At 44.1% G+C, this 18,584-nt stretch overlaps 1 protein-coding gene across 3 annotated transcripts; it reads left to right on the top strand.

The window, feature by feature from the left end:
* The first annotated feature begins 3,628 nt into the window (after nucleotides 1-3,628).
* LOC142476241 (uncharacterized) lies at nucleotides 3,629-17,535 on the top strand. 3 transcript variants are annotated; one of them, XR_012791467.1, is made up of 2 exons: nucleotides 3,629-8,934; nucleotides 15,749-17,535. XR_012791467.1 is itself a non-coding variant. In XM_075581725.1 (2 exons), the coding sequence occupies exon 2, from the start codon at nucleotides 16,510-16,512 to the stop codon at nucleotides 16,903-16,905; it is 396 nt and encodes a 131-aa protein (XP_075437840.1). In that variant the 5' UTR covers nucleotides 9,172-9,280; nucleotides 15,749-16,509; the 3' UTR covers nucleotides 16,906-17,535. The 3 variants fall into 3 exon arrangements, 1 of the variants encoding a protein (XP_075437840.1); XR_012791468.1 differs by lacking the exon at nucleotides 15,749-17,535 and having other exon boundaries at nucleotides 3,629-7,754; nucleotides 8,596-9,127; XM_075581725.1 differs by lacking the exon at nucleotides 3,629-8,934 and adding an exon at nucleotides 9,172-9,280.
* Nucleotides 17,536-18,584: the final 1,049 nt, after the last annotated feature.

The following is an 18,584-nucleotide window of genomic DNA, read 5'->3' as shown; positions in this document are numbered from 1 at the left end:
GAATATGATATCCTTATCTTTCTCTAAGTTTTGCAAAGCGATTTTCTCTTTTAGTGTTAAATTGTTCTTCGTTATCTTTGTCGTACCTGAGGTCAGTTTGTCAAAGTCTTCCTGGATTTTTTGGTGGAACACTTCTAGATTATGGCCTTTTGCCCAGCTAGGATAGAATTTGGACTTGTTTTTAAGATTTGAATGTTTAAAATCACTCTCTATGTTTATGTTCGTATCATTACTTACTATCTCCCTAGTTTGTGCGTCTTTGGAAAGAATTTTTTTTTTAAGCGTAAGCTGTCTGATGTATTTGTGTGCGTCTATATACAGATTAAAACTATTCGCCTTAGCAACTGGCGCGAAATTCAGCCCCTTTTTTATAAGCTTACATTCATCTATGTTGAGTTCTTTTTTACTTAGATTAAATATACACTGGCAACACACTTTATTCGAGCTCGGCTAGTCCCACGAATTTGGGTATACCCGGGTGTATTGAGGTTTGTGACTGTTTTCTGCCCGAGTGCATTGAGTTATTTTCCAGCAGGGATTGAAGCATTTTATTCCCGCTGGCTGCAATACTGAACAGTACATATATATATATACTGCATTACAATTCATGAATTTATGTCATCTGGTAGACACGCGAAGCATTGCAGCCTATTAAATCCTAATCATTATCATTTAACAGATCAGCCGCCCATCAGCCAGGCATGAACCCAGGCTGGGAAGGCAAATGCAACGGGGCTTGTCAGAGGTGAGGAGCGGCGCATTCCAGGTATCTGCCAGGTACATACCGGGTATTTGCTCGAATAAAGTGTGTCGGTGCAGTATTGTTTACATCGCTGCTCTTTTCCTGTGTCCTTCTTCCTCCCCGCTTTCCTCGTGTGGTCTTTTTCTGAGTTTTGTGTTTGGTGTTTCTATTTCTTTCTGTTCTTCTACCACTAGAGTGCGATTCTGGGTGGCTATTGGTGGTGGTTTTGCTACTTGGGCCTGTTCTAAAAAATGACCTGTATGTGGTCTGGGTGATCGTTGTTCTCTCACGTGACCTTGCTCCTTATCATGTCTTTCTCTGTATGTTTGCCTCTGTTCCCTGTAAGGTGATTTGCGTTCCCGTCTTGGGCTCTGGTCCCTATATTGTTTGTGGGGTGACCGGTAGTGTCTCCTTTGGCTTTCTTCTCTCTCATAGCGTCTCTCTCTGTATTCCCGATTTGACCCATAGTGTTTGTAAGGTGATCTGTGGTCCCTATCTCTGCTCCTTTCTTTCTCATAGAAAAAACGAATGGCGCACAGCCAGGGAGTCAGGTGTGGAATAAAAAACTTTTCCTTTATTGCAGCATGGTAGGAGACAAATTCACCCCCTTGGGGGACACAGACAGGGACCTCCTACGCGTTTCGGACCAACGGGTCCTTTATCAAGGAGTATGGGATGTGTACAGAGTGAGCACCTTATATATCTAATGCTTAATTAGCAAATAACAAAAATCTGTGCAAAAATTGAATCGCGGGTCCGCTGCGCATGCGCGTGACGTCACTCGGCGCGCCGCCTCCACAGCCCAAAGGGTTGTGGGTAGGGACCACCCCTAATGTCGCCCGCGCATGCTCATAGCAGACCGTGAAGGAATAGAGAGAGGTTCCCTTACTCTCTGTCTTCGCTCCCGCCCCCCGTGACGTCATAGCGCTCTCCGATTGGCTGAAGTGCACCGCTGCACCACCAATACATGTGTGAGGCAGACGAGGCTGCTCCAATCGCGCAGAGTCTCGCATGCTCACACGGAGGGAAGGGAGAAGAAATACAGAGAAAAAAAATCTCTATGGTTGCTAAAAACGGACAAACTAAACTAAACTAAACAAAAGCAAAAAATAAATAAAAAACGAATGAAAAAACATACTAATATTAATAAAGGTGTACAACCCAGATACACATCCCACATATACAAAGACATAACAGTGAGTACATAAATAGGATCTATAATCCATGTCAGCAAAGTGCTGTCAATATCACACATAAACAGAAAACATGTAAAAACAATTGAAAAATAATCAACAAGACTTGATGCATTATGTCTTGTTTATCTGTATCTCCAATAGTGAAGAGGAATCATTTATACTATAAATGTAACATATTAAACCAATTCTATGACTGTATAGCAAGCATGCTTGCTTCATAGACTAAATGATATAAAGAATGGTAATCCTAGCAATTGCCCTATCCAGGAAACTACCGTACCGGTCAAAGGCAAATATCCATAAACCATAAATCACAAGGGCTCTAGCCATATGTCAGGGTCCGATACCTACACAATACAATGGACTAGTAGACAGAAAGTAGTGTAGAGAACACAAATGTTGAGGCAAAAAATACAATTCATATTATTACTTGCATATATATTTACAAGTCACCCCTACCGAGGAGTAGTAATGAGGTGCCTGCAAAACACAATACCATATATAATATGATCTCTATTTTAATTTATAAAGAAATTTATGTTTTTAGGGCAATTCTATGTTTTAAGAAAATGACACAGGTTCCACTCAACATTCAGACCGCAGGGTGTTCTAGTTTGGAGCATAAATATCCAATATGCCTCCCTGCGGTCCAAAAGGTTGAGTAAGTCACCCCCTCTCTCTTTCGGAAAGATCTGTTCAATTCCTTGAACTTTTAGCCCATTGAGACTACCTTTGGGGCATTGGGTGAAGTGTTTAGAAACCGGGTGGGATGAAACCCTGGAGATGACGTGAGTGGGGCATTTGGTTTAGACTGTTAGATTGTTTTTTACCTTTTAAGCACCACAACATGTATGCATAGTGTATGCACATGTCTTCACTGTTAACCCATTAAAGACCTTTTAATTCATTTTGACTTTTGGTTTGCACATTGCTTTTTGGTCATTTGGGATACGGGGAGAGGAGACACTCACACACCACACCCATCGGGGGACAACTCTGCTGAAACAACAGGACACCATCCATACAGGACATTACCCTCTGAGGGCAAGGACTCACATCAGGCCGTGTGAGTTTAATGTATATCTGAGACTCCAGTATATGAGTCTGTATTTACCCACACCAGTCAGCGTTGAGGGAGAGACACCACACAAGCCCGTGTGAGTCACTGGATCCATATATTCTATGTATTCTGTGATTAGTTAGTGGGAACCCACCATCCATCCCACCACCGTCCACTCCTACCCCACCCCCCTACTCCCCCTTCCCACTCCCCCCCTCCCCTTTTTTTCCCCCCAATCCCCCAATGTGGACATGATACACTAATATCGTGTTTTATTCTTTTATTCTTGTCTTAATACTGCATCCGGATCCACTATATCCGTGAGGTCCACGAGGTTCGCGCTGACCATCTTCACACCACTACTGCCACGCTGAGAAGGACACGGGATTCCCTTCTCCAAGGTCAAGCAGCAACCACAAAATCAACTAAAAGGGCCAGTATATGTTTTTCTACACACCCTTTTGCACCACAAACACCAAAATCATATTTTATATTTTATCATTTTTTAACAGAGTAAGGCGTTACAACAACTTTTTAAGCCACAAAATTTAGGGAGCGCCCCAGTCCAAATAACCTCCAGACTTCTCTAATCCCATCCTGGTGGCAGCACCCCACATTAGAAATCTCAACATGGAAGTAGCAACCATAGAGATAGAAGATATGGTCGAAATCAAGGGGAGTGTTTTCACAAAAAGAATTTTTAGAAGTAACAACATAGAGAACAAAATGAGAGAAATTGAGTCAGCGGAAATGGGAGACTTAGAAACAATAAATAATGAATTCGATAAACTAGAGAATTTACTTAAGAAGGAGACCAAAAAGGTCTGGGACAAAGTCTACCTAGAAAAATACATTGACATCAAACGTATTCCTAGGGGTTTACGGTTTGATAAAAAATCATCCTTTGAATTAGCAGATGTAGAATACAATGTACAATGGGAGGAAGCTATGGATGCCTGTTCATTCACTTTAATGAAACTTATCATTAAACACCATACAAAGACACTAATAGAAATTGACCGAGAAGTCACACTAATTCAGAAAAGATTAGAAACCTCTATAGATAATCCCACCTTCATAAGTAGGGACAGAAAACTAGCGGATGAAATAGACGCCATAGAAAAAAACCTGATAGAGTCAAAGAACAAAAAATTCAGACGAGACGAGGAAGATTATGTAGTGGGGTCAAACCCCAAATGGCAACGGATCTCACTAGTCCCACCTAGCACCCCAAGGGATAGGAAAATGTTCAAATATAGGAGTAGAGAAGATAGTAATAAAAACCAGAATTCAAGATCCAACACATTAAGCTATCCAACGAATCCAGAGAGGCATAAGAACTATCCCAAATATGAAAACAATAAGAATGTATCATTTAATAAAGAGGCTAGACAAATTCCACCAAGAAGGCAGGAGGCGGGTGTCCTAGAAACCCCTAGAGAGAATAAAGAAACTAAAACGCACACTATTGAAGACACAGGAAGCCACAAAAGGGACGAGGCAAAGAAAAATGATAGAAACAGAGAAGAACATTGGCAGGACAATAAATACTATTCTAAAGCAAAAGAGTATCACGAAAGGTATCACACTGCTAAGCCAACAACATATAACTACAGAACTAGATCACCACTTGAACGTGATAGCAGGTATGAGAAAGAAAGGAGCAGAGATAGGGACCACAGATCACCTTACAAACACTATGGGTCAAATCGGGAATACAGAGAGAGACGCTATGAGAGAGAAGAAAGCCAAAGGAGACACTACCGGTCACCCCACAAACAATATAGGGACCAGAGCCCAAGACGGGAACGCAAATCACCTTACAGGGAACAGAGGCAAACATACAGAGAAAGACATGATAAGGAGCAAGGTCACGTGAGAGAACAACGATCACCCAGACCACATACAGGTCATTTTTTAGAACAGGCCCAAGTAGCAAAACCACCACCAATAGCCACCCAGAATCGCACTCTAGTGGTAGAAGAACAGAAAGAAATAGAAACACCAAACACAAAACTCAGAAAAAGACCACACGAGGAAAGCGGGGAGGAAGAAGGACACAGGAAAAGAGCAGCGATGTAAACAATATATTTAATCTAAGTAAAAAAGAACTCAACATAGATGAATGTAAGCTTATAAAAAAGGGGCTGAATTTCGCGCCAGTTGCTAAGGCGAATAGTTTTAATCTGTATATAGACGCACACAAATACATCAGACAGCTTACGCTTAAAAAAAAAATTCTTTCCAAAGACGCACAAACTAGGGAGATAGTAAGTAATGATACGAACATAAACATAGAGAGTGATTTTAAACATTCAAATCTTAAAAACAAGTCCAAATTCTATCCTAGCTGGGCAAAAGGCCATAATCTAGAAGTGTTCCACCAAAAAATCCAGGAAGACTTTGACAAACTGACCTCAGGTACGACAAAGATAACGAAGAACAATTTAACACTAAAAGAGAAAATCGCTTTGCAAAACTTAGAGAAAGATAAGGATATCATATTCAAACAAGCAGACAAAGGGGGGGGGGGGTTGTCATTATGGACACTGAATATTATAAGGGAGAAGCAGAGAGGATATTATCTGACGACATCACCTATGCACGTCTTAAGACGAATCCGCATAAAGAATTCTGTATAGAATTCCTCACCCTACTAGACAAAGGCAGTACAACAGGAGTCCTAAATGAAAAAGAATACGACTATTTAAATATAAAATTCCCAGTTATGCCGATATTTTATTTTTTACCCAAAATACATAAGGATATTAAAGCACCACCAGGGAGACCCATCATCTCTGGGATAGGCTCACTCACGTCGCGACTATCGGAATATATAGATGGTTTTCTACAACCATATGTTGCGGAGATGCGGTCCTATCTAAGAGATACCACGCAAATTCTTAATGTATTAGAACAGGTAATTTGGCAAGATGACTACAAAATCTGCACTTGTGATGTAACTTCATTATACACATCCATAAAACACGACGATGGAATTGAAGCCATCAATAGGACATTAACAAAAGACCCAACTGTTAAAATAGAACAAAGACGCTTCATTTTAGAAAGTATCAATTTTATTCTGAAGCATAACCTTTTTAAATTTGATGGAACATATTTCCTACAAAAATGTGGCACAGCGATGGGTACGAAATTCGCACCAAGTTATGCCAATCTGTTCATGGACAATTGGGAGACCGATACCATCTGGTCAGAGCATGAATTTGGTGCGGATCTCGTGCTATGGCGAAGATACATCGATGATGTGTTTTTCATCTGGAAAGGTAGTAGTGAAAACTTGAACCATTTCTTAAACTATATTAATACTAATGAGAGGAACTTGGCTTTTACAACTTGCATAGGAAATAACACGGTAGACTTCTTAGACCTTACTATTTACATAGAAGACACCAAACTAAAGACTAAAACTTTCTTCAAAAAAGTGGACTGTAACAACTACCTACTTAACACTAGCTGCCACCACAAAAAATGGTTAAAGAACATACCCCCATGACAGTTTCGTCGAATTAGGAGAAACTGTAGCGATGACCATATTTATAGGGAACAATCCAATATTCTTAAGAAGCGTTTCATTGCTAAAAACTATGATAACGATAAGATGGATATAGCAATAAGAGAAGTAGGGGAGCTCGAACGTATTGAAATCCTTAAAACTAATCCACCTAAACCCAAAGAAGAGTTCAGCATCGCTTTCTTAACACAGTTTAGTCAGGATGCAGGAAGCATACAACAGATCCTGAATAAACACTGGCATCTCCTACAGGGAGACCCCACCCTGAAAGAGTACCTCCCAGAAAAACCGAAAGTCATCTATAAAAGGGCAGATAACATCAAAAGAAAGTTAGCACCAAGCCTCTTTAGAATGGAGAATAGAACAACAGGCCAGGACTCAAACTGGCTACAAACAGCCAAAGGTTTCCATAGATGTAATACATGCAAAGCATGCAAACAGGGAAGTAAGGAAACAATTCAGTTCAGCTCTAATACAACAGGAGAACAGTTCAAAACCGGCAGCTTCATTAATTGCAAATCAGAATTCGTAGTCTACCTTTTAAACTGCCTCTGTGGACTCCAATATGTAGGGCGCACCAGTCGACCCCTGCGGGTGCGTATTTTGGAACACCTAGGGAATATCAGACGGAAACTAATGACACATAGTGTCTCTAAGCATTTCGCACTACATCACCAAGGAGATCCGTCGGGCCTTGAATTTAGGGGCATTGAAGTAGTCCCCCCACATTGGAGGGGAGGCGACAGACTGACATCTCTATCAAGAAAAGAAACGTTTTGGATCTACAAATTGAAAAGCCTGGTACCCACAGGCCTCAATGTAGAGATAGACATTGCAGCCTTTCTCTGAACACCCATCAATCTGCTCCAAATCCCCCATTTGTAAACAATTTTTAAACAACTTTTATTTTTTAATATTTTATAAACATCTACTATTCTATAACATCTACTATTTTATTTTATTAAATTTCATTTACATCTACCTCTTTGTTTTAACACACACTGATCCACTTCCTCTCCAATCTCCAATAGGGCGCACGTCCCAAATATGAATCTACCTCGAACCAACCCTTGAGGACCAGAAATGATGCATACCATCGCGAACAACCTCTGCAACATGAATTGAAGTTAGAAAGGAGTTATGAAGAATCTGGACTATACGTTTTGAACATTTTGAACTTTTTCACCACATGAGAGCTCCGCGTCGAAATCACCTATACAAGTATTTTTCTAATATCAAATGTCTGTGTAAACCCATGCTCATGCATATTTGATATACTCTCGTCATCCGCTGGAATATACTTTTGCAATATATTTTAAACAATGACTCTACACTTAACTGAATACCGCACTATCCACAGTGTGGTAGAGATAATATTAGGGTTTTGAAGTAGCAATTTCGATATGCGGCCACTTGGTGGCAGCATTGTATTACAAATGAAATATCTTTTAACTAACACGGAGATATTGAGTGGTACATTTTAGATAGCTGAATGAGGAAACCAAGATTTTGGGTGTCTAGGTTGTTCTACCCTTATGTCAGATGTAGTGGCTATAAACAGTTAAGGTTTTTTAACCATCTTGATAATAATAATATTATATTTTTTCCGTCAAATATGTAATTCGTTATAACTTTTGTCACATAAATATATTTTTTGCTGTAATACACTCTGGCACATTTTTAAGTTACTTTAAAGGGATGTGTGCCACACTACCAAGATTGCTTAACTTTTACCATTAGGTTATGACAGTGTTGAGGTAATTTTCACATCCAGCCACATGGTGGCACTATTGTTTTACATATGTAAAGATTTTAACCAACAGAGAATGGTTTTAAAAATACTGCACACGGAGGAACTAAAAGATTCCAAATCACACAAATACCCCAATCAAATTCCAATTTCCACCGTTTTTTATTAAACTTAAAATGCTTCTAAGGACAAATACAATGATCATCTCTAAGTATTTTTTAAAATGTAGTTTTTATAATGTATTGATTTATTTTAATATATGCTTATCTAATTTTAATATATGCTTATCTAACCCATTATTTATATTTACAGGCACATCTCACTATCCCTGACATTAGGGGCTTCCAAAGGTAGCTCCTATAAAGAGATATAACCGTCTAAATTTAAACCATGCCCTTAATCCAGGTGTTTCTCCAATTAAACTAATGGGGGCACCTATAAATGCAGCACACAATGAGCATCCGGCAGGAACCTGACAAAGCTTATTGCGAAACGCGTAGTTCCCTGCCGGAGCTCATTGACAGAGGGACCCAGCACACTGCAGGACATCCGGTTCAGATCCCCCTTTCCGGTTCCGCTGCCGGACGCGCCAGTTGGAGCAAAAAACGGAGGAGGAGATCGTGCAGGAGTGCTCTGAGCGGATGATGCTGGGCAAGTGATTTTGTATATTCGTTTAGTGTGAGAGTCCTTTTTTGTGTTTGCTTCAGTACATCACATACTGTTTAGTTCATTGTGTTATCGTGTCATATATTGTTTTATACCTTTTAAGCACCACAACATGTATGCATAGTGTATGCACATGTCTTCACTGTTAACCCATTAAAGACCTTTTAATTCATTTTGACTTTTGGTTTGCACATTGCTTTTTGGTCATTTGGGATACGGGGAGAGGAGACACTCACACACCACACCCATCGGGGGACAACTCTGCTGAAACAACAGGACACCATCCATACAGGACATTACCCTCTGAGGGCAAGGACTCACATCAGGCCGTGTGAGTTTAATGTATATCTGAGACTCCAGTATATGAGTCTGTATTTACCCACACCAGTCAGCGTTGAGGGAGAGTCACCACACAAGCCCGTGTGAGTCACTGGATCCATATATTCTATGTATTCTGTGATTAGTTAGTGGGAACCCACCATCCATCCCACCACCGTCCACTCCTACCCCACCCCCCTACTCCCCCTTCCCACTCCCCCCCTCCCCTTTTTTTCCCCCCAATCCCCCAATGTGGACATGATACACTAATATCGTGTTTTATTCTTTTATTCTAGTCACCCCGTCACCCCAGTCAGTCACCCCGTCACCCCCCCCCCAGTCAGTCACCCCCCCCCCAGTCAGCCACCCCCCCCAGTCAGTCACCCCCCCCCCAGTCCGTCATGCCTCCCCCCCCCCAGTCAGTCATGCCTCCCCCCCCCCCAGTCAGGCCACCCCCCCCAGTCAGTCACCCACCCTCTCTCTCTCTCTGTGTATCACCCACCCTCTGTGTGTGTCACCCACCGTTTCTCCCCTCTGTGTCTCCCCCCTCTGTCTCTCCACTCTCTCTCCCCCCCACACTCTCTCTCACCCCCACACTCTCTCTCTCACCCCCACACTCTCTCTCCCCCCCACACTCTCTCCCCCCCCCACACTCTCTCCCCCCCACACTCTCTCCCCCCCACACTGTCTCCCCCCCACACTCTCTCCCCCCCACACTCTCTCCCCCCCACACTCTCTCCCCCCCCACACTCTCTCCCCACCCACACTCTCTCTCCCACACTCTCTCTCTCCCCCACACACTCTCTCTCCCCCACACTCTCTCTCCCCCACACACTCTCTCTCTCTCCCCCACACACTCTCTCTCTCGCTCTCTCGCTCTCTCTCTCCCACGCGCGCTCTCTCTCCCACGCGCTCTCTCTCCCACACACTATCTCTCTCCCCCACACACTCTCTCTCTCTCCCCCACACACTCTCTCCCCCCCACACTCTCTCCCCCCCACACTCTCTCCCCCCCACACTGTCTCCCCCCCACACTCTCTCCCCCCCACACTCTCTCCCCCCCCACACTCTCTCCCCCCCCACACTCTCTCCCCCCCTACACTCTCTCCCCACCCACACTCTCTCTCCCACACTCTCTCTCTCCCCCACACACTCTCTCTCTCTCCCCCACACACTCTCTCTCTCGCTCTCTCGCTCTCTCTCTCCCACGCGCGCTCTCTCTCCCACGCGCTCTCTCTCCCACACACTATCTCTCTCCCCCACACACTCTCTCTCTCTCCCCCACACACTCTCTCTCTCCCCCACACTCTCTCTCTCCCCCGCACACTCTCTCTCTCCCCCCCACACTTTCTCTCTCCCCCCCACACTTTCTCTCTCCCCCCCACACTTTCTCTCTCCCCCACACTCTCTCCCCCACACTCGCTCTCTCTCCCACACACTCGCTCTCTCTCCCCCACACTCTCTCTCGCGCTCTCTCTCCCACGCGCGCTCTCTCTCCCACGCGCGCTCTCTCTCCCACGCGCGCTCTCTCTCCCACGCGCTCTCTCTCTCCCACGCTCTCTCCCCCACGCTCTCTCTCTCTCCCCCACACACTCTCTCTCTCTCCCCCACACTCTCTCTCTCTCTCCCCCACACTCTCTCTCTCTCTCCCGCACACACTCTCTCTCCCCCCCACACTTTCTCTCTCCCCCCCACACTTTCTCTCTCCCCCACACTCTCTCTCTCCCCCACACTCTCTCTCTCCCCCACACTCTCTCCCCCACACTCTCTCTCTCCCCCACACTCTCTCTCTCTCCCCCACACTCTCTCTCTCCCCCACACTCTCTCTCTCCCCCCACACTCTCTCTCTCTCCCCCCACACTCTCTCTCTCTCTCCCCCACACTCTCTCTCTCTCCCCCACACTCTCTCTCTCTCCCCCACACTCTCTCTCTCTCCCCCACACTCTCTCTCTCCCCCACACTCTCTCTTTCCCCCACACTCTCTCTCTCCCCCACACTCTCTCTCTCCCCCACACTCTCTCTCTCCCCCACACTCTCTCTCTCCCCCACACTCTCTCTCTCCCCCACTCTCTCTCTCTCTCCCACACTCTCTCTCTCTCGCCCCCACACTCTCTCTCGCCCCCACGCTCTCTCTCTCACCCACACTCTCTCTCTCTCTCACCCACACTCTCTCTCTCTCACCCACACTCTCTCTCTCACCCACACTCTCTCTCTCTCACCCACACTCTCTCTCTCTCACCCACACTCTCTCCCCCCCACACTCTCTCCCCCCCACACTCTCTCCCCCCCACACTCTCCCCACCCACACTCTCTCTCACCCACACTCTCTCCCCACCCACACTCTCTCTCACCCACACTCTCTCTCTTTCCCCCACACTCTCTCTCTCCCCCACACTCTCTCTCTCCCCCACACTCTCTCTCTCCCCCACACTCTCTCTCTCCCCCACACTCTCTCTCTCTCCCCCACACACTCTCTCTCCCCCACACACTCTCTCTCGCTCTCTCTCCCACGCGCGCTCTCTCTCCCACGCGCTCTCTCCCCCACACACTCTCTCTCTCTCCCCCACACACTCTCTCTCTCTCCCCCACACACACTCTCTCTCTCTCTCCCCCACACACTCTCTCTCCCCCACACACTCTCTCTCTCTCTCTCCCGCACACTCTCTCTCTCCCCCCCACACTTTCTCTCTCCCCCCCACACTTTCTCTCTCCCCCACACTCTCTCTCCCCCACTCTCTCTCTCCCCCACACTCGCTCTCTCTCCCCCACACTCTCTCTCGCTCTCTCGCTCTCTCTCCCACGCGCGCTCTCTCTCCCACGCGCGCTCTCTCTCCCACGCGCGCTCTCTCTCCCACGCGCGCTCTCTCTCCCACGCGCGCTCTCTCTCCCACGCGCGCTCTCTCTCCCACGCGCGCGCTCTCTCCCACGCGCTCTCTCTCTACCACGCTCTCTCCCCCACGCTCTCTCTCTCTCCCCCACACACTCTCTCTCTCTCCCCCACACTCTCTCTCTCCCCCCCACACTTTCTCTCTCCCCCCCACACTTTCTCTCTCCCCCCACACTTTCTCTCTCCCCCACACTCTCTCTCTCCCCCACACTCTCTCCCTCCCCCACACTCTCTCTCTCTCCCCCACACTCTCTCTCTCTCCCCCACACTCTCTCTCTCCCCCACACTCTCTCTCTCTCCCCCCACACTCTCTCCCCCCACACTCTCTCTCTCTCCCCCCACACTCTCTCTCTCTCTCCCCCACTCTCTCTCTCTCTCTCCCCCACACTCTCTCTCTCTCTCCCCCACTCTCTCTCTCTCTCTCCCCCACACTCTCTCTCCCCCACACTCTCTCTCTCTCCCCCACTCTCTCTCTCTCTCCCCCACACTCTCTCTTTCCCCCACACTCTCTCTCTTTCCCCCATACTCTCTCTCTCCCCCACACTCTCTCTCTCCCCCACACTCTCTCTCTCCCCCACACTCTCTCTCTCCCCCACACTCTCTCTCTCCCCCACACTCTCTCTCTCCCCCACACTCTCTCTCTCTCGCCCCCACACTCTCTCTCTCTCGCCCCCACACTCTCTCTCGCCCCCACGCTCTCTCTCTCTCTCACCCACACTCTCTCTCTCTCTCACCCACACTCTCTCTCTCTCACCCACACTCTCTCTCTCACCCACACTCTCTCTCTCACCCACACTCTCTCTCACCCACACTCTCTCTCTCCCACACTCTCTCTCTCTCTCCCACACTCTCTCTCTCTCTTCCCCACACTCTCTCTTCCCCACACTCTCTCTCTCCCCCACTCTCTCTCTCCCCCTCTCTCTCTCTCGCCCCCACACTCTCTCTCTCCCCCACACTCTCTCTCTCCCCCACACTCTCTTTCTCCCCTACACTCTCTTTCTCCCCCACACTCTCTCTCCCCCACACTCTCTCTCTCCCACACTCTCTCTCTCTCCCACACTCTCTCTCTCCCCCACACTCTCTCTCTCCCCCACACTCTCTCTCTCCCCCACACTCTCTCTCTCCCCCACACTCTCTCCCCCACACTCTCTCTCTCCCACACTTTCTCTCTCCCCCACACTTTCTCTCTTTATCCCCCACACTCTCTCTCTCTCTCTGTCCCCCACACTCTCTCTCTCTCTCTGTCCCCCACACTGCAGCAAAGGTTATTCCCACCTTTCTCCTAGGGCAGGGATATCCAAACAATGTAATTCCAGCGCACAGCAAAAAGAGAGTCGGGTTAATAAAAAATAAAATAATTTATTTAAACCGCATTAAAAAAATAGAGGGTGCAACCTTTCAAGGATGAGGTGTGTATGTATATATATGTGTGTGTGTATGTATATACAGTATATGTGTGTGGACTGGGGGCGGGACTAGGTGGCGAGTAGATTTTTTGGTTGGGCGAGTAGATTTTTGGGTGATTTGTCGAACACTGTATATATATATATATATATATATAGCTTATTGCTGCAGCAAAGGTTATTCCCACCTTTCTCCTAGAGCAGGGTTATCCAAACAATATAATTCCAGCGCACAGCAAAAAGAGAGTCGGGTTAATAAAAAATAAAATAATTTATTTAAACCGCATTAAAAAAATAGAGGGTGCAACCTTTCAAGGATGAGTTGTGTATGTATATATATGTGTGTGTGTATGTATATACAGTATATGTGTGTGTGTATATATATACTTTTATTTTTAATTATTTTATTTTTTATTAACCCGACTCTCTTTTTGCTGTGCGCTGGAATTACATTGTTTGGATATCCCTGCCCTAGGAGAAAGGTGGGAATAACCTTTGCTGCAGCAATAAGCTTGAGAAGTATATTATTTATATTTTTTCTTACATTTTCTTTTGAAGATTTTTTGCACCATAATGTATGGCACTTTTTGTTAAACTGTTTTAATTGCTGTGTAGCACAAATCAGGAAAAATGATGTAAATACGGCAGAAACGTCGGTTCCTATTTTAATCAACCAAGTTAAGTCTACTGTAAGCTGTATATTTACCCATTTTTGGACATTAGTGGTGTCAAGTGTGGGGGTTTTGGCCCAGGATTACAGGGGTTAAACCCCATTAGGCCACCCTCTACTCTCACCTGAGAAGCAAGGGGTTAACTGGGCTGGAGTCCAGTAATGTGGTTTTGCCTTGCTTCAGCCATCCAACTGTTTATTCCCCTGTAAAAATTTATTGTTTCTGTTCCAGTGACTGCACCACACAAACACTGGAATCCATCCGGGAGGGCAAGGGTTAATAGTTGAATAGTGATTCTAGCCCTTTGTTTAAGTTACCCTCAAAGATGCCTGCCTACTAAGGAATGCGACCAAATGTTTAGGAAGCTGGAGTGGTTGGTGAGTGTTAAAACTCACACTTACAAACCATAGTATCCTGCCAGACACTCAATTTGGTAGACTGGCCAAACGCCCCTGATTTAGGAGTGGGGCTACAGAATGAGTGACCTTATTAAATATAAGAATATTATGAGATGTCCTCGGCTGAACATGCTATAAGTTACATATGTGTAAGCGGGGGGCCGAGCCGCAAATAATGATTACAGACACCTGCTGTTTAGCAGGTCCTATGAGACAGATATTAATATCTCTCTTAATTTTAGTATTACACTGTAATATTTAGTCTTATTGGGAGCGTCATGCGTGTCGGAATGTATTAATATGGCTCGCGTGCCAGTAAGTTTCACTGAACTGAAGTTATGACGTTATTTAGATAGGAAAAGCAGTTTTTAAACGTCCTTGGGTGGGAGGAGTTTTACTCTGAGGAAAACTGTCAACCTCACCACTGATTTATGAGAGGGGCTGGGTTTAGGTTGTGTTCAATGGGAAATAATTGTATAAGAACCAGGCTCAGCCTATGGCTATTGTCTTTCGTGTCTTGATGATTATGAAGATTGCTGTATGAACTGCCAGTCCAGATGTGACTGTTTCATCATTCCATCTTAAGTGAGTGTCCATATTTTGTCTGTCATTTGTATATCTCGTGTGTTCACCTTTTTCAAGGAATAAATTATATTTTATCATATCTAAGTCTCGTCCAGTTCAACCCAGTTATATTTTGGTGTGTATTATTAATAGCCTGTCTCAAAGCTACCGTCACAAGTGGTCAGATACTCGTGGGATGCCAATGGCTAGCTGGCCCCTTGAGCCACTAAAGGGTTAATATATCACAAAGTACAACAAAAGTTATTTGATAAGAACAATATATGAAGAACATTGATACAGGGAGTAATGTGATTTCTATTACTGGCGTGAGGAGAAAATATTTATTTCCATTTATGAGACATAATTGTAACATGATTAATTGGGGTGTTTTTTTTGCCTTCCTCTGGGTGAATGTAACGATAACAATGTAGCTTTAATTATGTTCAGTATGTTGCACGAGTAGAATTTTATAAAGGTTCAACTCAATGAACATATATCTCTCATCCAAATCTTCTCTGATGCATTGCAATGTTACATTAATACATTTTCTCACCATAGATGTATCTTCAGCACATGACTCGTCTGTGAGCAAGAAGCAACGTAAGAAATGTCCCAAACATCAAATTACATGAGGGGTTAATGGAAATATGTTTTAAGGACTTCAACATTGCATAAGTCTGTATGAGAATTGGAACAAGATTACCAGAAACTCGGCAGAGCATTCCTATACATCAACAGCCTTTTACTAAACTTACAGACACCGCAAGACAAGGAGAGGGTTTAAAGAACAGAGACATGAACCCCTACTGTGGGACATACGGTAATGTTATACCGCAGATAATCCATACAGGGAAGAAATCCTATAACTGCTCTGAATGTGGGAAAAGCTTCAATAAGAAATATCATCTTGTTACACACCAAATAATCCACACAGGGGTGAAGCCTTATAACTGCTCTGAATGTGGGAAAAGCTTCAGTCAGAAATCAAATCTTGTTACACACCAAATAATCCACACAGGGGGGAAGCCTTATAACTGCTCTGAATGTGGGAAAAGCTTCAGTCATTAATCAGGTCTTGTTACACACCAAAGAATCCACACAGGGGTGAAGCCTTATAACTGCTCTGAATGTGGGACTAGTTTCCATGATCAATCAAGTTTTTGTAGACACCAAAGAATCCACACAGGGGAGAGACCCTATAACTGCTCTGAATGTGGGAAAAGCTTCATTAAGAAATCGCATCTTGTTACACACCAAAGAATCCACACAGGCGTGAGACTTTCTAACTGCTCTGAATGTGGGAAAAGCTTCAGTAACAAATGGCTCTTGTTACACACCAAAGAATCCACACAGATGTGAGACCTTTTAACTGCTCTGAATGTGGGAAAAGCTTCAAGCAGAAATCAATTCTTGTTACACACCAAAGAATCCACACAGGGGTGAGACCTTATAAATGCTCTGAATGTGGGAAAAGCTTCTGTCAAAAATCAAGTCTTGTTACACACCAAAGAATCCACACAGGGGAGAAGCCTTATGATTGCTCTGAATGTGGGAAAAGCTTCAGTCGGAAATCGCATCTTGTTACACACCAAAGAATCCACACAAGGGAGAGGCCCTATAACTGCTCTGAATGTGGGAAAAGCTTCAGTCGGAAATCGCATCTTGTTAGACACCAAACAATCCACACAGGGATGACACCCTATAAACTGCCCTGAATGTGGAAAAAGCTTCAGTAAGAAATCACATCTTATCTCGGGAGATCTCAGACTTCTCTGCTGTCGATGCCGGCTCCATTCTTGATCAAAATCTCACTCCTACTCTGTACTCTGAACAGTCACGACTTTGGACTCCTTCCCCCCCTCGTACATAGATACACATTCTCTACTGTTTAAAATGCATTCAATTTGTATTAATTATGGGGTATATTTTAGTGCAATTCACTAAGGCTTCTTCAGGAGTTAATGTGGGTATATCTGTCCCTACCTTCTTTATAGGCACTTCCCTGTTTCTATTGGTTCCCATAAGCGCAATCCAATTGATTGAGAAACATCTTGATGTAATATTTCTCTTCTACATTGAGTTTGTATACTATGTAACATACTTTGTGTATCTGCACTATTCTATATAGATTATAAAATATAACTTGTGTGATTATAGATAACCAGATCTGTGTCTTTAACATTCAGAGATTGGTTATATCTCTATTTAACACTTCTCTTTGCATTAAGTTTATGCTATGGATTCTGTGTTATATTGTACTATTTGGGGTTTCAGTATATTCCCACTGCTATATGTATTACTCTGTGTATTAGATTTTAAGTAAAGAATTGTGCAAATTAAGATAACCCCGATCTGTGTCTTTAATTATTAGACACATTAGACAGTGAATCTCTTTCCCCTCTATATACACTATTTGAGGGACTATATGTGTCTGATTATTTAAGATGTCTTTTTTCAACAAATGTAGTTCATCAATATTTGTTGATTTAAATTCTTTCCTTTACATTCAAATTATGAGTGATATGTGTGATTTAAGATATTCCTATCTAGGTCTTTATTTATTAGACATAAATGGACTATATATCTTTCTTTATTAAATTCAGTGTGATTTAAGATATTCCTATGTCTTTATTTATCAGACATAGATGGACTATATATCTTTCTGAGGTTCGTTACTGTATTAAATTCAGTCTGTGATTTAAGATAATCATTCTTTGTCTCTAATTAGATATGTCTTTCTATACATATACTGTATAAGTGATACTTATTCCTAATGGGGATAGTAACATTCTCTATTGAATATATTCATCCTTTCTTTAAGGGTGTAATTTCCAATAAGCTGCCACTCTTACAGTAGTTTGTGAATTAAACCAACTTTATTCTAAGTAGTGATACCATGTTAAATATGCATCAAATTGTCTGCCCTTTATTAACATGGCTGCAAAGTAACAGTATATACCCAGCGGAGTTTGTATTGATTTATATGTATGGGACAAGGAATCAGATGGTGGTTATGTTATGATATAACAGTAAATCCTTCTCCTGAATGTATACTGATTATTGTTAGGAGTACCAATTACATTTCAGTGCACAGTATTACAACTGTCAAACACACGATGCACAGCTATCTCTCACTCCCTGACACACACACGATGCACAGCTATCTCTCCCTGTCACTCACACACACGATGCACAGCTATCTCTCACTCCCTGACACACACGATGCACAACTATCTCTCACTGTCACACACACACGATGCACAGCTATTTCTCACTATCACACACACACGATGCAAAGCTATCTCTCCATGTCACACACACACGATGCACAACTATCTCTCACTGTCACACACACACACGATGAACAGTAATCTCTCACTATCACACACACGAT

The sequence above is a fragment of the Ascaphus truei genome, unplaced genomic scaffold (assembly GCF_040206685.1).
Source record: "Ascaphus truei isolate aAscTru1 unplaced genomic scaffold, aAscTru1.hap1 HAP1_SCAFFOLD_154, whole genome shotgun sequence".
Classification (NCBI taxonomy): Eukaryota; Metazoa; Chordata; class Amphibia; order Anura; family Ascaphidae; genus Ascaphus; species Ascaphus truei.
This window is presented reverse-complemented; position numbering and strand designations above follow the sequence as displayed.

What these genes read in the sequence shown, in the direction of transcription:
- LOC142476241 (XM_075581725.1), top strand. Translation starts at nt 16,510, where the DNA reads ATGGCTCTTGTTACACACCAAAGAATCCACACAGATGTGAGACCTTTT.